Source organism: Bubalus kerabau, chromosome 16 (assembly GCF_029407905.1).
Source record: "Bubalus kerabau isolate K-KA32 ecotype Philippines breed swamp buffalo chromosome 16, PCC_UOA_SB_1v2, whole genome shotgun sequence".
NCBI classification, from domain to species: Eukaryota; Metazoa; Chordata; class Mammalia; order Artiodactyla; family Bovidae; genus Bubalus; species Bubalus kerabau.
In genome coordinates, this window is record NC_073639.1 from 70,316,043 (window position 1) to 70,334,347 (window position 18,305).

At 48.6% G+C, this 18,305-nt stretch overlaps 2 protein-coding genes across 3 annotated transcripts in view; both read right to left on the bottom strand.

Annotated features, from left to right (window-relative positions):
• The window catches only part of TFIP11 (tuftelin interacting protein 11), a 16,273-nt gene extending 11,405 nt beyond the window's left edge, over positions 1 to 4,868 (bottom strand). The window contains exons 1-2 of the mRNA XM_055550975.1: positions 4,734 to 4,868; positions 2,919 to 3,136 (exon numbers count right to left, since the gene is read on the bottom strand). Coding sequence (XP_055406950.1) covers positions 2,919 to 3,127 — 209 coding nt within the window. The 5' untranslated portion in view covers positions 3,128 to 3,136; positions 4,734 to 4,868. The remainder of the gene's footprint in view (positions 1 to 2,918; positions 3,137 to 4,733) is intronic.
• Positions 4,869 to 13,907: 9,039 nt separating this feature from the next.
• The window catches only part of TPST2 (tyrosylprotein sulfotransferase 2), a 53,582-nt gene continuing 49,184 nt past the window's right edge, over positions 13,908 to 18,305 (bottom strand). For both annotated transcript variants that reach the window (XM_055549990.1, XM_055549989.1), the window contains exons 6-7: positions 16,048 to 16,096; positions 13,908 to 14,413 (exon numbers count right to left, since the gene is read on the bottom strand). In XM_055549990.1, the coding sequence (XP_055405965.1) occupies positions 16,055 to 16,096 (42 nt within the window). In that variant the 3' untranslated portion in view covers positions 13,908 to 14,413; positions 16,048 to 16,054. The remainder of the gene's footprint in view (positions 14,414 to 16,047; positions 16,097 to 18,305) is intronic.

Sequence of the window (18,305 nt, forward strand, 5' to 3'; positions counted from 1 at the left end):
GAAAGTGAAGAGGAACTAAAGAGCCTCTTGATGAAGGTGAAAGAGGAGTGAAAAAGTTGGCTTAAAACTCCAGCTTCAAAGCTTAAAACTCAACAATCAGCTCTTAGGAGTAATGGAAATAAAAACAAAAATAAACAAATGGGACCCAATTAATCTCAAAAGCTTTTGCACAGCAAAGGAAACATAAACAAAATGAAAAGACAACTCACAAACTGGGAGAAAATATTTGCAAAAGATGCGACCAACAAGGGATTAATCTCCAAAATCTACAAATAGCTCAGGCAGCTCAATATTTTTTTAAAAAACCCAATCACAAAAGGGGCAGGAGCCCTAAATAGACATTTTCGCAAAGACACACAGCTGGCCAAGAGGCAACTGAAAAGAAGCCCAACACTGCTAGTAAGAGAAACGCAAATCAAAACTTCAATAAGATATCACCTCACACCAATCAGAATGGCCGTCATCAAAAATTCTACAAGCAACCAACGCTAGAGGGCGGCGGAGGAGGCGGGAGCGCTCCTGCACTGCCGGCGCGGCCACTGTGGAGGCGGGAGGCGAGGCCCCCAAAGACTACAAGCAGAGCCGCCGTTCGATCCAGCAGCACCACTGCTGGGCATATACCGTGCGAAACCATGATTCGAAAACACATGTGCACCCCAGGACCTCCCGGGTGGTCCCGTGGTTAACCATCAGCCTTGCGATGCACGGGACGCAGGTTTGATCCTTAGCTGGGGAAACTGAAATCCCATAAGATGCAGGGCAAGTCAGTCCTCACACCACAACTATGGAGCTAGACCCAAGGCAGCCAAATAAACACTGAAAAAGAAAGACACAGGCATGCCAGTACCCAGTGCAGCACTATCCACCACGGCCAGGACGTGGAAGCAGCCTAGACGTCCATCAACGGATGAACGGATACAGGTGTGGTACAATCATACATACGAGGCAGTATTACTTGGTCATTAAAAATAATGAAACAATGCCACTTGCAGCAACATATATGGACCGAGCGACTACATTACTAAGTGAGCCACGACAGAGAAAGACAAATGGGTGCATCACTCATCTGTGGAATCTAATGTTTAAAATCACACAAATGAACTTGTTTCCAAGACAGAAACAGACTCACAGACCTCGAAATCAAACTTATGGCTGCCAAAGGGAAAATGTGGGGGGAAGAGGCTAATTAGAGAGCTCAGGGTTCACACACACACACACACGTATGAAACAGACAAGGACCTACTGTGTAGCACAGAGAACCCTACTCAATATTGTGTAACAACCTATATAGGAAAGGTGTCTGAAAAAGAGCGTCTCTCCATGCATGTATATGTGTATATTTATAAATAGAAACATATGCATATGACTGCTCGCTGTGCTCTACACAGGAAACACAACACTTAAGTAAACAATACTATCCGCCCCCGGCCCCCCGCAAAAAATTTGTTTCAGACACTATTTCAAGTACAAAAATCAAATAAGAAAAGACACTTTCATAAATCAAAATCATAAATACACTTAAGGGAGATTATATGAATGGAAAGTATATTAGCAATTTTATCAATCATTCTTAGAAAAGCTTGTGTTCATTAAATGTATTTATGAAAACTAAAATAGCTAAGAAATTAACTCTGTGAGATGGAAACTAGTGATTTTATCCGATCTCCTTAAGAACAGTACTTACAGCAAGTTCTTAATCACAGCTCCCCTTTGTATAAACTGGAGCTGATAGGTCTGTATTGTGTGGTTAAAGGAAGAGCGAAAAGAATCCAGTGAAAAAGCCCGGGAATGCTGCAACGTAAGGTGATGCTTTCTAAAATGACTGACCTAGTAAATAAACATCCCTGTGGCAGTAAGATCCACAGAGGAATTTTTCCCTAAGAGATGCCATATGAGAGCCCAACTCCAGATCGGACAGACCCCGATTCTCACAGCTCAGCTGCCTGACTCGCCGCTGTTCCCTAATCTGTGAAACTTACTCCATTTTACACCCGGTGCCTCTCTCAGAGGGTCAGCGAGACCAGGCCTGTGAGGAACCCACAGGTCCTGGCTGCTGTTACTATCTTACAATTGTACATTCCGGCCCTGTGATCCACACTGTCCACTGTTGACATTTCTTGCCAGATGAAAAGAGCCTGAACGGATCTCTGCTCTTTCTCCCCAGTCTCTTTTGTGAAAAATGTACGGTCTCAACGGGCTGGAGCATCCAGGCTTCAGGTGGGGACACGCAGAAAAACCTCAGCCTGCTACACACTCTGCTCAAGCGCGCCGCAGCCCCCACACGCGACCTCACACCGAGGAGGCGGCGGCTTTCAGCCTGAACCCCTGGCCCGCGGCTGCCCTCTTGGCCCAGTCTCCACCACCTCTCCCCAGACCACTGCCTGGGCCTCCTCACACAGCCCCGCTTCCACTGTGGCTTCACAGGGTCCTCTGCACACATACTTCCCCAGCCACGTCTCGCCCCCTCTGCAGAGACCACAGTCCCCTCCTCTCCCTCTCCCCTGTCTCCCCAAAAGACCGCTCACACCCTCCTGGATGCCCTGCTCCTCCCATCAAGGGGCTCTGCTCCCTCCTGCCCCCCACCACTCAATCTTCCTTGACCTCCCAGAACAGGTCAAACACGAGGAAAAGTACTCCCTCTCCAGTCCTACGTCAGTTACAAACTTCCACTTATGAGCCTGCCTCCATCCTCCGGGGTCTGGGCTCCTGGAAGGGAAGGACTGGGGCTGCAGCACAAGGCTTTAGACACATGATCGCTCACTCATGATCGGTCAGTGAGAGAGCAGCGCTCTGTCCGAAGGAGGAACTGGGCTCCCTGGCTGAGGTCGCAGCTAAGGGGCTCGGGGAGGCCAGGAGAGAAGCGTACTTAGAGGGGTAGCTCCCCAACGCCTGGGGAAAGCGGTCCGCGCCAGCCATACCGTTTGCCTCCAAAGCTGGGCCTCTCCTCATCTGAGTCTCGCTCTGCCCACACTCCGTAGGTGGCCTCTTCCTTGGTCTGCCAGTGGCGCTGCCGGTTGGGGTTGAATTCATTCTGGAGATCCCAGTCGGTGATCTCGAAGTTCTCCCGCTCATCCTCGTCATCATCCATGTGGCCTTCCCCGTCCCGGTACAGGTGGGACAGCGACATGGCCCGTCACTGAAGGGAGGCAGGGAAAAGGCACAGTCTGTGACAAGTCCTGGGGTCGGCAGCAGCAGGCTGCCCTGTCAGCTGCCACTCCCTGCTGCCCTCAGAACTTCCCCCAAACTAAAATCCACTGAAGTCACTGGTACCGTTCAATAAAGCAGACGCTAAAAACGTATTTTAGAAAACAGGTACCAAAACAGAATAAAAAATACCAGTCCCAGCAGTCCATGTGGTTAAGCACACATTTCCTTCTCAATGTTGTCAAACATCACCCACACTCACATACACACAAACCACGTGAAAACACTTGCTTAAGGATGTTATTCTACGGATGGCTGCCTCACAAACGTGGCAAACATCTTCCTGGATGTTATTTTTTTCTATTGCTGAGTGAAGAGTTTCATCTGGACTTATAACAGCTGAGCAAAGTGATATCTCTGTTTTAGAAAACACTTAAACATGACCCCCAGGTTTTCCTCCCCAGACAGGAACCTCTTCTGAGGCCCTAGAAGGCAGCAGTGACTATGAATACGACCTTAAACAGCACACGTCTGAGAACCCGAGTGCAGCAATCAACTCAGGGGAGCTGGGTGATGAGATTCAGCTGTCTCTTAAGTGGATTAACTACAGTACCAACCTTAGAGAAGGCTTGTGAGGCAGAATCAAGGAGATGGCTCTTTCAAAACACTTAGCTCAGAGTAACCACTTGTTACGCTAGTCCCAGGATTAGGTCTATGGCCCCTCCTATTACTGGATTAGCATGGAGCAAAGTGATGGTGAAAGCAGGTGCTGAAATCACAGAGCCCGAGTTCAAATCCCCGCTCTACCTGGTACTCAATGCATGAATATTAAACACAGACCAAGTGCCAGGCATGGGGCACCACAACGCAATGCATTACATGCATGACAGCGCTGGGACCTCCGTCTAGCAGCTGCCAAAAGCAGACTTCAGGGACGGCCAACTCGCAGCACTTCTAAGGCGAGTTCAAACTCGAGTCAGCTCTGTGGGAAAGTTTTCCCTACTTACTCTACTCAACTCACTGGTGCAATGGTTGGGTCCTGCCGGTCCCAACGTCATACAGGCACAAAAAAGGGGGGAAATACTCTCAGAGGAGGCGGGGTGTCCCAGTCGCCGATCACCGCTGCCTCCTCGGGCACAGGGCATGGTAAAAAGCACGGAGCTGTCACGAGTTACAGAGCCCCCAGGACGTGCTAAGTAAGCCCTTGCTGGACGCTTCAGGCGGATAAGCTAATATAGGCATCAAGACACCTCTGCGAGGGAGGTACTGCTAGCGCCTTCGAACTTCAGCGAGGCTGAGAAATTAACTTCCCTAGGTTCCACGGCTGGTGAGGCTGGAAACCAGGTGGAACTGCAGCCAGGCCTCGGCGTCTCCCTGCCGCGCCGTCCAGGCCCCGCGGTGGAGGATCGGTGTCCAAGTCGGCCCGGAGACCCCGAGCGGCCCCGCTCCCTCCCCGCTGCGGCCGAGCTGTCTGGAAAGGGAAGAGCGACCGGCGAGGCCGAGGCCCGCTTCCGCGAGCCAGAGCCCCCTCTCCTACTGGCACAGACTCCCCCGCGTCCCCTGTCCGTCCACTCCCGGGCCCAGCTCACCTCTCTCCGGCTCAGCGGACCGAACTCAGCGCCTCACTCTGTGCGAGAAACGCGCCACTAAGGCGCCGGAACGCGGATGCGGCGCACCAGAAATGACATCATGTCAGCGGATATGACGCGCTCGTTGCCATGGCAGCAGTGGGACGCTACGGTGGCTTTGGATTTAGAGCATTTGAGTTATTGATAGGGTGAAGGTTTTCGCGGCCGAACGGCTAAGGGTTGTGTTGTTGTTGTTGTTTATCGCGCCCACTTCGTGGTGACGCCCGCCTCTGACGACTGGTACGGACGTCGCCGAGCCACCCTGGCCGAGGGAGACTCCTTTGTCAGCCTGAGATTCTAAATCTGCAAAATGGGGATATAACACTAGCTCCTGGGAGAGTTGTGCATGAGACATTTGCGGTGGGGTGGGGACGGGACATGACATTCAAATAGGAATAATGAAGGTCAAGACTGTCTCCTGGATCTTCGGGTCTCTCAGTATATGCACCGTCGTGGGCCCGGAGCGGTTGCCTTATACAGGAGTTTGATTAAGTGAAGGATTAAATGGGCCAACGCTCGAACTCCCAAGTATTCTGCCAGGCAATCTCTGCATTCTCTTCCTTTCCAACAGCTTGGTAAATAAATCAGTCCACTGATCTAATAAAAATGAGCCGAGTGCCTACAACGTGCTAGGCTCCAGGGATCAAAGGAGCTGACAAGCAGGGACACTCCTAGAAAACCCCTCACCAGCTCTGGATTCCGCGTCAGCACACAGGCTCTAGAGTTCCAATCTCAGCTCCACCACATAATAACTGTGAACCCAGGCAAGGCATTGATTACCTTTCTTGAAGCAAAATGGTTGCGATAAAATAGGTAAGCAATTAAAACTGCACCTGGTACATAACAGATGCTTAGGGAGTGTTCGCTGCTAATTTTACCTTTTATTTTCTCTCACTCTATCTGTATGATGAAAAGACCTAAGCTCAGTTCAGTTCAGTCGCTCAGTAGTGTCCGAGTCTTTGTGACCCCATGGACTGCAGCACACCAGGCCTCCCTGTCCATCACCAACTCCCCCGAGTTTACTCAAACTCATGTCCGTTGAGTCGGTGATAGCATCCAACCATCTCATCCTCTGTCATCCCCTTCTCCTCCCAGCTTCAATCTTTCCCAGCATCAGGGTCTTTTCAAATGAGTCAGTTCTTTGCATCAGGTGGCCAAAGTATTGGAGTTTCAGCTTCAGCATCAGTCCTTCCAATGAATATTCAGGACTGATTTCCTTTAAGATGGACTGGTTGGATCTCCTTGCTGTCCAAGAGACTCTCAAAAGTCTTCTCCAACACCACAGTTCAAAAGCATCCATTCTTCAGTGCTCAGCTTTCTTTACAGTCCAACTCTCACATCCATATATGACTACTGGAAAAACCATAGCTTTGACTAGATGAGCCTTTGTTAGCAAAGTAATGTCTCTGCTTTTTAATATGCTGTCTAGGTTGGTCATAACTTTTCTTCCAAGGAGCAAGCATCTTTTAATTTCATGGCTTCAGTCACCATCAGCAGTGATTTTGGAGCCCCAAAATATAAAGTCTGTCACTGTTTCCACTGTTTCTCCAACTACTTGCCATGAAGTGATGAGACTGGATGCCATGATCTTAGTTTTCTGAATGCTGAGTTTTAAGCCAACTTTTTCACTCTCCTCTTTCACTTTCATCAAGAGGCTCTTTAGTTCTTATTTGCTTTCTGCCATAAGGGTGGTGTCATCTGCATATCTGAGGTTATTGATATTTCTCCCAGCAGATTCCAGCTTGTGCTTCATCCAGACCAGCATTTCTCATGATGTACTCTGCATATAAGTTAAATAAGCAGTGTGGCAATATACAGCTTTGACGTACTCCTTTCCCGATTTGGAACCAGTCTCTTGTTTCATGTCTAGTTCTAACTGTTACTTCTTGACCTGCATATAGATTTCTCAGGAGGCAGGTCAGGTGGTCTGGTATTCCCATCTCTTGAAGAATTTTCCACAGTTTGTTGTGACCCACAAAGTCTAAGGCTTTCGCACACTCAATAAAGCAGAAGCAGATGTTTTTCTGGAACTCTCTTGCTTTTTCAATGATCCAACAGATGTTGGCCATTTGCTTTCTGGTTCCTCTGCCTTTTCTAAACCCAGCTTGAACATCTGGAAGTTCACCAGTCATGTATTGTTGAAGCCTGGCTTGGAGAATTTTGAGCATTACTTTGCAGGCGTGTGAGATGAGTGCAATTGTGCGGTAGTTTGAACATTCTTTGGCATTGTCTTTCTTTGGGATTGGAATGAAAACCGACCTTTTCCAGTCCCGTGGTCACTGCTGAGTTTTCCAAATTTGTTGGCATATTGAGTGCAGCACTTTAACAGCATCATCTTTTAGCATTTGAAATAACTCAACTGGAATTTCATCACCTCCACTAGCTTTGTTCATAGTAATGCTTCCTAAGGCCCACTTGACTTCACATTCCAGGATGTCTGGCTCTAGGTGAGTGATCACACCATCGTGTTAATCTGGGTCATTAAGATCTTTTTTGTATAGTTCTTCTGTGTATTCTTGCCACCTCTTCTTAATATCTTCTGCTTCCGTTAGGTCCACACCATTTCTGTCCTTTATTGGGCTCATCTGTGCATGAAAATTTCCCTTGGTATCTCTACTTTTCTTGAAGAGATATCTAATCTTTCTCATTCTATTGTTTTCCTCTATTCCTTTGCATTGATCACTGAGGAGGGCATTCATATACCTTTCCTTTTCTCCTTTGCCTTTCGCTTCGCTTCTTTTCATAGCTGTTTGTAAGGCCTCCTCAGACAACCATTTTGCCTTTTTGCATTTCTTTTTCTTGGGGATGGCTTTAATCACTGCCTCCTGTAGAATGTCACAATCCTCCATCCATAATTCTTCAGGCACTCTGTCTATCAGATCTAATCCCTTGAATCTATTTGTCACTTCCACTGTATAATTGTAAGGGATTTGATTTAGGTCATACCTGAATGGTCTAGTGGTTTTCCCTGCTTTCTTCAATTTAAGTCTGAATTTGGCAATAAGGAGTTCATGATCTGAGCCACAGTCAGCTTCCGGTCTTGTTTTTACTGACTGTATAGAGCTTCTCCATCTTTGGATGCAAAGAATATAATCCATCGGATTTTGGTATTGACCATCTGGTGATGTCCATGTGCAGAATATTCTCTTGTGTTGTTGGAAGAAGGCGTTTGCTATGACCAGTGTGTTCTCTTGGCAAAACTCTATTAGCCTCTGCCCTGCTTCATTCTGTACTCCAAGGCCAAATTTGCCTGTTACTCCAAGTGTTTCTTGGCTTAATACTTTTGCATTTCAGTAGGCTATAATGAAAAGGACATCTTTTTGGGGTGTTAGTTCTAGAAGGTCTTGTAGGTCTTCATAGAGCCATTCAACTTCAGCTTTTTCAACAATACTGGTCGGGGCATAGACCTGGATTACTGTGATACTAAATGGTTTGCCTTGAAAACGAACAGAGATCATTCTGTCGTTTTTGAGGTTGCATCCAAGTACTACATTTCAGACTCTTTTTGTTGACTATGATGGCTACTGCATTTCTTCTAAGGGATTCTTGCCCACAGTAGTAGATATAATGGTCATCTGGGTTAAATTCACCGATTCCAGTCCATTTTAGTTCACTGATTCCTAAAATGTCAATATTAAATCTTGCGATCTCCTGTTAGACCACTTCCAATTTGCCTTGATTCATGAAGCTAACATTCCAGGTTCCTATGCAATATTGCTATTTACAGCATCGGACTTTACTTCCATCATCAGTCACATCCACAACTGGGTGTTCTTTTTGCTTTGGCTCCGTCTCTTCATTCTTTCTGGAGTTATTCTCCACTGATCTCCAGTAACATATTGGGCACCTACCGACCTGGGGAGTTCATCTTTCAGTGTCCTATCTTTTTGCCATTTCATACTGTTTATGGTGTTCTCAAGGCAAAAATATTGGTTTGCCATTCCCTTCTCCAGTAAAGACCCAAGAGGCATTGTTAATGTATACACAGAACAGTGGACTTGGAGTCAAAAGATGTGGGTCTAAATTCCCATGGTCCTGAATTAAACAAGAACCTACAGGAAGCCAATTACTTGGGAAAGGGGTCTGTGTCTCTGTATCCCCAATGATATGTCTTGTCCATGTGCCTGACAGATAGATACTACATAACATGTACTCAGGAAAGGATCTAGAAAGTGAGGTTTTAGTAGAGGAGAAGGCCAGAGGGAGCAAGTCTTAGAGACTGAAGGCCCACTATGGAGCAGAGTGAGGGAATGGAGACAAGATAAACCATTTTGAGCCTGGGTCTGAAAATGTACTTGCTTCTGTTTATAGGTCAAAGCCAAAAATAAACTTAAGCTTGGCTTCTCTTTAGCCATGTCCACAGCTTTACAGCAGACTTTATGAATCTATAGTTACTTTGTTCTCGAGGGATTGATGCCAGTGGACTTACTTCAACAAATGGACCCTACCACATGGCTTCTGGAGAAGGAAACTTTGTGGATGGTCGTGGGATCATTGAGAATACAGGCTCTGATCAAGTGATCAGAGTGTATGTGTCCCCTAGAATGGGGCGAATGGAAATCTTCAATAGGATGTCCTGAGAAGATCAAAGCATCAATCCTGTGATTTCTGCCAAGGTGCATAACCTGAATGGACCCATGAGGATACATAAGACAAACCCTGGTAAGGGGATTTGTATACAACAACTGCTCTGGGGCTTCCCTGGTGGCCCAGTGGTAAAGCATCCACCTGCCAATGCAGGAGACGCCGGTTCGATCCCTGGTCCTGATCTGGGAAGATCCCACATGTCATGGAGCAACTAAGCACTTGGCATCACAACTGCTCCGCCTGTGCTCTAGAGCCTGGGAGCCGCAACTACTTAAGTCCACAAGCCCCAGAGCCTGTGCTCGAGAGCAAGAGAAGCCATGGAAATGAAAAGCCAGCACACCTCAGTTAGAGTAGCCCCTGCTCTCCACAACATGAGAAAAGCCCTTGCAGCAAAGACCCAGCACCGCCAAAAATAAATTAATTTTTTCAAAGAACTGGTCTGCAATCTCCAAAACTGCCAAGGCAGTGAAAGGTAAAGAAAAACCCTAGAACTGTTCCAGACCAAAGGAGACTGAAGAGACTGACAACTAAATGCAACAGATGCTTCTGAACTGGATCTTTTTGCAATAAAGGAAGTTATTGGGGCAGCTGTCAAAACCCCAGTGGGGTCTGAGGGCTCCACGGTGGTCATGCGTCCATGTTTGTTTCTTGCTTTCGACGATTGTCCTGTGGTTACACTGGAGATGTCTTTGTTAGTTGGAAATACTAGAGTATTTAGGGGGTGACAGGACGTCACGTAGGCAACTTATTCTCAAATGATTAAAAGAAAAAAAATGTTTTCTCCCTGAATATTCATTGGAAGGGCTGGTGCTGAAGCTGCAATATTTTGGCAACCTGATGGGAAAAGCCAACTCAAAGGAAAAGACCTTGATGCTGGGAAAGATGGAGGGCAGGAGAAGGGGGCGACAGAGGATGAGATGGTTGGATGGCATCATCAACTCAATGGACACGAGTCTGAGCAAACTCTAGCAGACGGTGAAGGACAGGGAAGCCTGGTACACTGCAGTCCATGGGGTCGCAGAGTCGGACACGACTGAGCGACTGGACACCATGACAACAATGCACTTAGAATTTTTTTTTAAAGTGAAGTTTCTGGAGTAAAACTTCAAGGACCCAAATAATCTCCACTTAGTTTCTTCTTAGACCTGGGCAGGTTGTTTCACTTCTCTACACCTCAGTTTCCCATCTCTACTGGCATATTATTTTTGTTTGACTGGATAGCAAGTGGGATCTTAGTTCCTCAACCAAGGATCAAACCTGCACCCCCTGGGGTAGAAGCACAAAGTCTTAATCACTGGACAACCAGGGAAGTCCCTCCCATCTCTAAAATAGGGATAAAGCTAGTACTGCTCTGAAAGGCGGTTCCCAGGGCCAAAATAAAAAGCGGGAGAGAGAGAGCTAAGTAATGCATCTAAGAAGCTCCTAGCTCAGTCAGATCTACTTTGATTTAGAAGACAATTGCGTGTCTCTGCATGGACGGTCTCGAGCCTCAAGGACAAGTGGTTTTTCCAGATTTTTGGACTCAAGTGCACAGCCTCCAGAAAAGCCAGGAGGGAGGTGGCTAGAGGTTTAGTTTGAGGATTCTCAGATCCAGCCTGGTCTCCCAGAATTCCCCAGATAAAACCCTTCATTTGGGGCCCAGGGGCATCCAGGCCCATGCCTAGGTTCCCAATGAGGTGCTCAGACATGTAGCCTTCCCAGGAGGGGTTGCCAGGTAACAAGGCTCCTCAGCAGAAGCCTGGCAGGGCTCTCGGACACTCATTGGTCTATTTCTTCCCTTTTCACAGAACAGGAGACAGAGGAGGCCATGCCATAGGGGAGGTGCCAGGGTCACACAGGGCGGTTTAAGGGTGGTGCCGGACAAGCACTTTCTCTGCTACACCATGCCTGCCCCATCCCATATCAATTCTGTCCACTTACTTGAGCGAATAATGTATAGACAGACTCTTGTCTGTCCAGGGTCACAAAGAAAAAAAGCTCTATATATGTCATCTCTTCGATTCCCCAAGCTTCCAAGGTAATTTCTGTAATATTTCCACAGGGGTCCGCACTCCTAATCACCCACTTAGGCCACTCACACCATGCAGCACTGCTTCTATATTGCCTTCAAAAGATTTCAGGGTTGGGGGAGGAATCCTGAGTTACAACTTTAAATAGGTTGGTACCATAGAAACATTCTGTAAGCGGCATTTCAAAGACGATATATTTAAAGTCTAGCACAAGTACTTTTTCTGGGACACTGACATTCTACAGCGGCACATGGCTGAGTCTTATTTGAGTTCTGTCACAAAAATATATATATCATGTCCTGAGCTTGGCAGAACCGAAGACCCAGATGAGCTGAGACTAGCAAATGTGGTTTCCTTTTAAGTGTTTCTTACAGATGGTTTCTCCCCTACTTATCTTTCAAGAATCTGTGAGCACTGTCCTGAGATAGCTGAGAGAGGTTCTGCAGGCCTGGGGCGTTACCGTGTAGCAAGCATCCTCAAGAGGTGATACAGGTGAGGTGAGGGGAAATGACACTGCGCTGGCTCCAGGTATGTCCCTCAACTGTGTGGCATCTGCTGGCGGAGGCAGCTTTCATGTGAGAAGTCTGGCTATCCTGAGACCGCCATGCCCCAAGAAGTCTGGACCGGCACGTGGAGAGGGCGCCTTTTAGTGACTCCTGCAGATGATCCGACACCTGCCCACAGTGGACCATCTGACTAGGGAGACAAGCCCCGGCCACCATCTGACTACGAGGGTCGCTCTAGTTGACTCCCAGAACTGAGAGGCTGCACAAGGCATGGTTTTAAGTTCCAAAGCCGGGGGCCGGTTAGCCACGCGGCGAGGGATGGGCGGAACCATGAACGAGCCTGGATGCCTTCTGGGATGCTGACACTCCACAGCGGCACATGGATTAGTCTGATTTTCAGTTTTTGTCACAAAAGAACACGTATTGTGGCCTGAGCTTGACAGAACGGAAGATCCAGACCAGCCTGAGATGAGCAAAAAGTAGCTGAGATCACGCCCCTCGAGGGTCATGAGCTTCCTGCGCCCACGACTCCGGCAGCAGCCCATCCCACTGCCGCCTCAAGACCAGGAAGACACGAGCTGCTTCCCTCTGTGAGCTCATCACTCACCAGGCATCACACCCACCTCACCCACCAGCCCCTCCCAATAAACCCAGGAAGTTCTAACTTCCCCCTTTTACAGATGAAGAAACAGGGGCACAAGCCACATAGCTGGCACTCTGGCCTGACTCCAAAAAGCCATACGCCACACCGCCATGAGTCACTGCCTTCCCGAAGCCACACGACCGTCATGGGAATGAAGGGAAGGTGGTGTGAGTAAAACATTTAACCCTTAAGGATAAGAAACTGTTCTGGGCCTGGTCGATCCCTAAGCATTTGGGGGATTGTCAAGCCAAGGACCAACTCAGCAGGTTTGGAGAGAGTTCACAGGCTGCAGATGTCAAAGAAAGGAGGGGACCAGCTCCTGGGAGCGCGCCTCCTGAAATGGAATGTCCTTTACTAAAAGGAGTGTCTTTGGATACCTAGGACCCCGGCCCACAGCAGGCCAGAGAGTCTATGTTAATCCTGTGATTTATGGGGGGATGGTCTTGGGTCATGCTGTTATCATTTGGCCTCTTGAAGGGCTGGAGACAAGAGTAACCAAGGTCAGTTGCCCCGTGCCTTCGTGACTGACGCCCAGTAAAAAAAATGCTGGCACCAAGGTGCAGGCAAGCCTTCCTGGCAGGCAACAATTCACACAAAGGTCATACACATCCTTGGCGGGAGAAGTCAGCGTGTTCATTAAGACTCCACTAAGAAAGGGTATCTGAGGGCTTGTGTGTAGGCTCTCCTGGACTCTGACCTCTGCGCCTTCTCCCACTTTGCTGACTTTAGTTTTTGAGTATTTATTTGGCTGTGTCAGGCCTTCATTGCAGTGCTGGGCTCTAGAGTGCACAGGCTCAGTAGCTGTTCTGAGATATGTGGGATCTTAGGTCCTCAAGTTCCCATGGATCCAACCCGCCTTCCCTGCATCCCAAGGCGGATTCCTAACCACTGGACCAGCAGGGAAGTCCCTCCTTGCAGATTTTAATCCACATCCTTTCGCTGTGATAAATCATTAAGTCTGAGTCCACCGGGTTTGCTGAATTCCATGAGTTCTTCTAGCCAACTGCAGAGCCCGAGGGTGGACCTGGGATCCCCGACACGGGAGTTCAGCTGTGCCCTTGCATGGACCTATTCTCCAGCTTTTGCTCTTCATCAATCCACCTGATAAAACTCAACACAGAGGGGAAAAAAATCTATTCACTCATAAAGTAAGTGTTAAAGTTGCTCAGTCATGTCCGATTCTTTGCGACCCTGTGGATGGTAGCCCGCCAGGCTCCTCTGTCCATGGGATTTCCCAGGCAAGAATACTGGAGTGGGTAGCCATTCCCTTCTCCATGGGATCTTCCCAACCCCAGGATGGAACGCAGGTCCCCTGCATTGGCAGGTGGATTCCTGACCATCTGAGCCACCAGGAAAGCTCTCTGTAAAGTACGGCACAGACAAATGAATCCCTGTTCAGTTTATTCAAATAATATATATATATTTTTTTCTCTGTGAAACTGAGTAGAACCAAGGAAGAATAAAAGAAAGCCTCATATATTAAATTCTTAAATATATTCTTTGACTTCAGAAGTAAGGGTCAACAGGAGAGGCACAGGCGGTGGGGCCCTGACCCACACAAAGCCACCACAGTCCTGCGAATTGAGGAGGATGGCAAATCCATTTCTTAAAAAACAAAAAAAAAGTTCTCGAGGGGAAAAATATAAAATAACCTAAGTTTCAAAAGCTGGACTACTTTTACACCCTTGGCTCTCTACCCCGGACTGTCCTAAGACAGAGTATCTCAAGGTTAAGTTTCCAATGACACAGCTTTTGCAAACATATATGCAAAGACGTTCCTCGTGAGCAGTCCTGTTTTGGCGGTTAATAGCAAGCAATATGCTTGGATTAGAGGTCTGATTTCCACTCGAATGCAAAGTTTCTCCTCTTCTGGCAAACAAAACCATGTGCCGAGATCTGAAAGGGGGGGGGAAAAAAACGGGCATTAGGCCCCAGAGTCATGATTCCGAAATAGCTCTTGTATATTTATACGTGTGACGGCTGGACGGATGGTCTGCGTGCACTCACAGAAGCCTGTGGGATTTTCCTATAGCATCCCAGATGGCCGAGAGAATCTACACTTAAAAATGTCTCCTGGGTTCTTACCCACAGCTCAGCCTGCTGCTGCCTCTCGACCTCGAAGGTACCCTTTCCTGACTTAATGAGGAGCAAATGGCAGTGATGAAAAGTGCCAGTGAATTTCTGGAGGGCAGGGGAGGAAGTGTGTTCAAGGGGAACCCCCTACCAGGAATTAGCTAAAGCACCCTGTCTCTGGTACCTCGTCTGAACAGTAAAGCGGGGAACAGATCTGGCTTGCATCAAAGGTTCAGGATTCTACTAAGCAACCCACAGAAAGAGAGCGAGGGGAATCGAGTTGGGAAGAAACCCGGAAAAGGCTGCTTTCAACGCAAGGCTTCTTAGGGACAAAGCGGAAGTCCTGGATTTTAGCACAACTCAAGATGGAAACCCTGGTAACAACGGTGACTTAAGTGTTTCTCCAGCCTTGGGGGCTGGTGCAAAGGGGATTTCAAGAAAAGCAAAAAAACATGCTGATTATTTAAAAAGAAGGCAAGGAGACTAAAAACAGGCTCGAGGCTAGAAGTTCTGTTACAGTTTAAAAGCAGCAGCAGAATAAATACCCAGGCAAGTTGGTCCTGGCCTCCGAGTCCCCTCAGGTTTCCTGGAGCCTGACCAGAGAAGTAGGAATGTAAGGAAGTGAGTTCAGTGGCTGGAGCCTTAGCTCTGGGGCCCATGGCCAGAGCCTAGTGCTCCCACCCAGGCCAGCTCACTTCAACTCACAACCACCCTTGCAAGTGGAACAGGGGCGAACCCCCATTCTCCAGACAGGGAAACAGAGGCCAGCAGGAGTCCATTCTGAAATATTCGACTTCCCGAGATCAGAACCTGTTTTCCTGCCTCCCCCACCCCACCCCCCCCCCCCCCCGGCAAAACACAGATTAAAATCATCTGTTAAAAGCAAACTCTGGGGGAAGATGACTTTTGGCGGCTGTGTGACCTTGAGCAAGTCCAAGCCCTTCTCTGGGCTTTGGTTTTTCTCCTCCGTAAAATCGGGGACCTGCTTCCCAGGGATGCTGAGGGTAAGAGCAGTAATGGCCGAGGACCACTTGGGCCAGTGCAATGGGGGCTATTCTTAGACCAGAGGCGCCTGTGACTATTATTAGAACGTTAACTACTTTGGGCCAACCTGATGCTGTTTATAGAAGCCAGGCTGCCAAACAACAGCCTGTGCAAATCAGTCTAGAGTCCCCCCATCACACTGGTCCTCTGTACCCCCCTGTCCAATGACAGAGGAACCTGTTTCTTGTTGGTTCACCATTGATCCCCGCTGCCACCCAGATCCAGAGCTACGAGACCAAGCCTTGATTCTATAAATAGCTCCCCAAGCCATTGCCATAGAAACCTAGATGGGCTGGGTTAGTCCACCTTGGTAGCCTCTCCCAGAGCCAGGGAGGCTGAGGAAGGAACAAGCTTTTCAGAAAAGTGGCTGGTCTCAGAAGTGGTGGGAGGCCCCGGGAAGTCCACAGACCTACCTGGAAATCATGAGCTTCCTAGGTGGGAGGAGGTGCTGTTCGGGTTCACCTGGAGGAAGACAACACACAGAGGAAGGGTCACGACCAGGGTCACGGCCAGGTGGGGGTGCCAGGGTCGCGCTGCCCTAAGGTCAGCCCTTAGCGCCACTGAATTGCGAGCACACTCCCTCACTGAGCTACTGTGAACACGACTTGTTCAGTCGTGTCCAACGCTTTGTGACCCCATGGACTGCAGCACGCCAGGCTCCCGTGTCCTTCACCATCTTCCAGAGCTTGCTCAAACTCATGTCCATCGAGCTGGTGATGCCATCCAACCACCTCGTTTTCTGTCGTCCCCTTCTCCTGCCTTGAGTCTTCTTCCCCAGCATCAAAGAACATGACATGACAGACCCCCTCCTATTCCCCTCTGCCTCACATTCTAGTGGGGAGAGCCTGCCTGCTCAGCAAACGCGTCTGTACAGAATTATTAAGTCCAGGCAACACAGTGGGCTGATGAGTGAAGGGTGCTGGGGCGCCTTCAAACAAAGCGGTTCACAGAGGCCCCTGCAGAGGGATGACGTTTCAGTGTAGTGTAATGAAAGATCTGGGCTTCCCAGGCGGTGCTGGCGGTGAAGAACATGCCTGCCAATGCAAGCAGGCACGAGAGACATGGGTTCCATCCCTGGAAGACCCCCTGGAGGAGGGTGCCGCGACCCACTGCAGTATTCCTGCCTGGAGAATCCCATGGGCAGAGGAGCCTGGTGGGCAAGGAGCAGGACACGACTAAAGTGACTTAGCACGCATGTACGTAATAAGAAACCTGCATCTTTACCCTGGTCCAGGCACCAAGCTCCTAGAACCCTTGCTATCTCCCTAGTGATAAAAAGCGTCTTTTGTCTGCAAATGAGATGACGGGGTGGTTAGGGCCCCCGAGCTTCAGGGTGGGGGCTTGCTCACCCATGATTAAGGGGTTGGAATTGCAGTGCCCGCTGCCCCTACCCAGACCTCTGGAGAGCAATGAATAACGAACGGTCAACGATTTAATCAACCATGCCTACATAATGCGTGCATGCTCAATCGTGTCCAACTCTTTGCAACCTCATAGACTATAGCCCTCCAAGCTCCTCTGTCCATGCAGTTTTTCAGGCAAGAATACTGGAGTGGGTTGCCATTTCCTCCTCCCGGAGAATCTTCCCAACCCAGGGATCGAACCCACGTCTCTGGTGTCTCCTGCACTGGCAGGTGGATTCCTTACCACTGTGCCACCTGGGGAGGCTACATGCCTACTACTTAATGAAACCTCCAGAAACATCCCTAAAGGATGAGGCTCAGAGAGCTTCAGGGCTGGTGGACAAGTGACAGAAAGGTGGGTAGTCTGGGCATCTGAAGAGGGGGCACTCCTGTGGGGCGGAGGCCCTTCACCTGGGGGGTTAGAGGCTATGTCTGGAAATCAGTGTCAGAATTGAACTGAGTTGAGCTAGCTGGTGTTTGGACAGTCAGGTTGTTGGTGTTGGAAATCACCCCATGAGCAAAGACCTAGATGATGAAACGAGGCCAGCCGTGCACGGATGTGGATAGCCAAGCATTCCCTGCAGAGGCAACAGCAAAGCCCTGGGAAGGAGAGGGTGTGTGGAGTTTAGGAAGTGAGTACTCATTTCTTGCATGAGCTGCAATTCTGATGTGTGAGCTGCTTTGTTTTGCTGGCTTCCAATTTTTCTATTTTTTTCATTGCACAAGGGCATTTTGGATGGCTACATAGTACCCTAGTATTCTGTACAACGTACACACCACCATTACTCAGCTGTTGCCTAAGGCTGTTTCCAAGTTTTACAGTGTCCTGCATGAGGTCATGTATATATGGGGGGCGGGGACAGTGGAGGAGAAGAGGGCGGGAAGTAGGACTGTGATATAACTCGCGGGGTAGCTCTCCTGAGGGCGGGACTGCCCATGATGACAAAGCATATACCATCCCTTTATTTTTGGTCCTAATAGAGCAAAAAAAAAAAAACAGTCCCACACAGTACAAGAGTGTGTAAACTGGTCCAAGCCTTTTGTAAGACAATTTTAGCCTTGTAGTTGAAGAGTCTTAAAAAGGACTCTCCCGGGGACTTCCCTGGAGGCTCAGTGGTTAAGACTTGGCCTTCCAACGGTACAGATTTCATCACTGGTTGAGAAGCTAAGATCAAATGCCTTGCGGCCAAAAATCCAAACCATAAAAAAGAAGCAATATTGTAACAAAATTCAATAAACATTTTAAAAACCATCCACCCATTCCACTC